This window comes from Cynara cardunculus, assembly GCF_001531365.2.
Source record: "Cynara cardunculus var. scolymus isolate 2C chromosome LG 10, CcrdV1, whole genome shotgun sequence".
Classification (NCBI taxonomy): domain Eukaryota; kingdom Viridiplantae; phylum Streptophyta; class Magnoliopsida; order Asterales; family Asteraceae; genus Cynara; species Cynara cardunculus.
This window is the reverse complement of record NC_037537.1, coordinates 14,912,886-14,915,184: the sequence shown is the minus strand read 5'-3', so window position 1 is coordinate 14,915,184 and position 2,299 is coordinate 14,912,886. Positions and strand designations below refer to the sequence as shown.

The 2,299-nt window shown below is 46.2% G+C and overlaps 1 protein-coding gene across 1 annotated transcript; it reads left to right on the top strand.

The window, feature by feature from the left end:
* Window positions 1-291: 291 nt before the first annotated feature.
* LOC112520019 lies at window positions 292-2,037 on the top strand. The gene has a single exon (XM_025128325.1). It carries the CDS (start codon window positions 292-294, stop codon window positions 2,035-2,037), a length of 1,746 nt encoding a protein of 581 aa, XP_024984093.1.
* The last annotated feature ends 262 nt before the right edge of the window (window positions 2,038-2,299 follow it).

Below are 2,299 nucleotides of genomic sequence, written 5' to 3'. Positions count from 1 at the left end.
CAAGCGTGCTTGAACTTACTGTTATTACAAGGATTTATGAATGTTTCGGTATGTATTTTGTTAATTCTGTGTTCGTCCTATCATAACTCTCTTCACTCTCTTGTATGACAGTCTTTAATGGTGAACACTCGGAGTAGACGGGATACCTCTCCGGAAGTTCATGCAGTAACTGAATCTACAACAGATCAACCGCCACGAGCCACCATCACAAGGGTTCCTCCTAGACAAAACACCTTGGGCGGTGGAAATAATCACATTCCCGAAGTCGACCTTGCCACCTCTAGCCCCGTAATGGAAGAAGAAACCCTGGAATCTAGAATGATGGGTGCTATGATGAACGCCATGAATAGAGCCATGGCCCAGCAACAAGAGTTCTTTATGAAGCTTTTGGAGGACAGAGACGGTAATACTCGTAAGCATGAAGCAGTTGCCGAGAATGTAACTATGGGGGGGGGGTCTGGAGGTACGGGAAATGTAATCCCAACCCAGGAACTAGCAACGATCGAGGCGAGGCAAATGGGTAGAATTTGCTCTTACAAGACCTTACTATGTTGCAAGCCACCGGAATTTATGGGGTCGGACGATCCCGTGGCATGCATGAATTGGCTCTGGGAAATCGAGCAAGCCTTTCGGGCTTGTGACTGTGACGAGGGGCAAAAAGTGAAGTTTGGCTCTCAAATGCTGAGGGGTGCAGCACTTACCTGGTGGAACATTGCCATCTCGACCATGAAGGCCACTGATTTGACCAAGATGAGTTGGACCACATTCAAGGAAAAAGTAATGGACGAGTATTGCAATGAGCAAGAGATGGACCGTATAGAAGAAGAGTTCCGAACTTTAAAAAAAGGAAATCTGACGGTAAGAGACTACACACGACTCTTCATGGAAAAGCTAAACTTGGTGGGACACGTGGCCCCAACGGAGAAAGATAAGATGAAAACCTACCTTAAAGGGCTACCTGCAGACATGATGGTAATGGTTAGAAATTCTAGAGCATCCACCCTCAGGGAGGCAATCGAAGAAGCCAAGGTCTTGGAATCAGTTTATGTTAAGAGAAAGGAAGAAAGAATGTCGAATGGTGAGAAGAGAAAGTTGGAAGGGCCCTACGCACCATCCAAAAAGCCAAACCATTTTGGCAACAGCAACCATATCAATCAAGAGACAAGATGGTGTCCCAAGTGCCGCAGCAAACATCACGGCCTGTGTAGCACCAATCCTACCCCCACCAAATGCTTTAAGTGTGGGAAGCCCGGCCACACACGAAGCGAGTGTCCAATTAAAGGACCCATATGTTTTGGATGCGGGGAACCGGGCCATTTCAAGAATGATTGCCAAAAGTTGAAATCAGGTGGAAGCCAAGGAAGAAAAGAGGGCGCCCCGAAAGCAACAGGTCGAGCCTTTCAGATGTCGAGAGAAGAAGCTAAGGCGTCGACGGATGTAGTGTCGGGTACGTTCCTTGTTAACTCCGTACCTGATCATGTACTTTTTGATTCGGGTGCTTCATGTTCCTTTGTGTCCACTGCATTCTATCAACACTTATATACGCCACCTAGTACACTAGAAGATACATTAATCATAGAGATAGCAAATGGTAGTCAAGTTTTGGTGCGCGAAATTGTTAGAGGTTGTGTTTTGGGGATTGAAGGAAAGGAATTTTGGGTGGACCTCATACCCATGACTATAGGCGGATTCGATATCATAATCGGGATGGATTGGCTAGTTGAGAACCAAACAGAAATCTTATGCTCTAAAAAGCTGATCCGAATCCCTTTGCCGAGCGGGGACACAATGCTAACTTATGGAGAAGAAAGGAAAGGGAATGTAGTACTCTTATCCATGGCAAAGACACGTAAGTGCCTAGTTAAAGGATGTTCCTCATTCATTGCGTATGTGTTAGACACCAAGCTAGAGATAAGGAAAATTGAAGACGTGAAGATAGTCAATGAATTTCTTGATGTGTTCCCTGAAGACCTACCCGGATTACTGCCTGATAGACAAGTGGAGTTCCGGATCGACCTCATCCCGGAACCGCTCTAATTGCTAGGGCCCTTTATCGTTTGGCGCCATCCGAAATGCAAGAGTTGATGTCTCAATTGCAAGACCTCCTGGAGAAGGGATTTATCAGACCGAGTTCGTCACCGTGGGGAGCTCCAGTTTTTTTGTGAAGAAAAAGGACGGCACCTTGAGAATGCGCATTGACTACAGAGAGCTCAATAAGGCAACCGTGAAGAACAAATACCCTCTTCCCAGGATAGACGACCTCTTTAACCAACTTCAGGGGGCAAGTTGCTTCTATAAG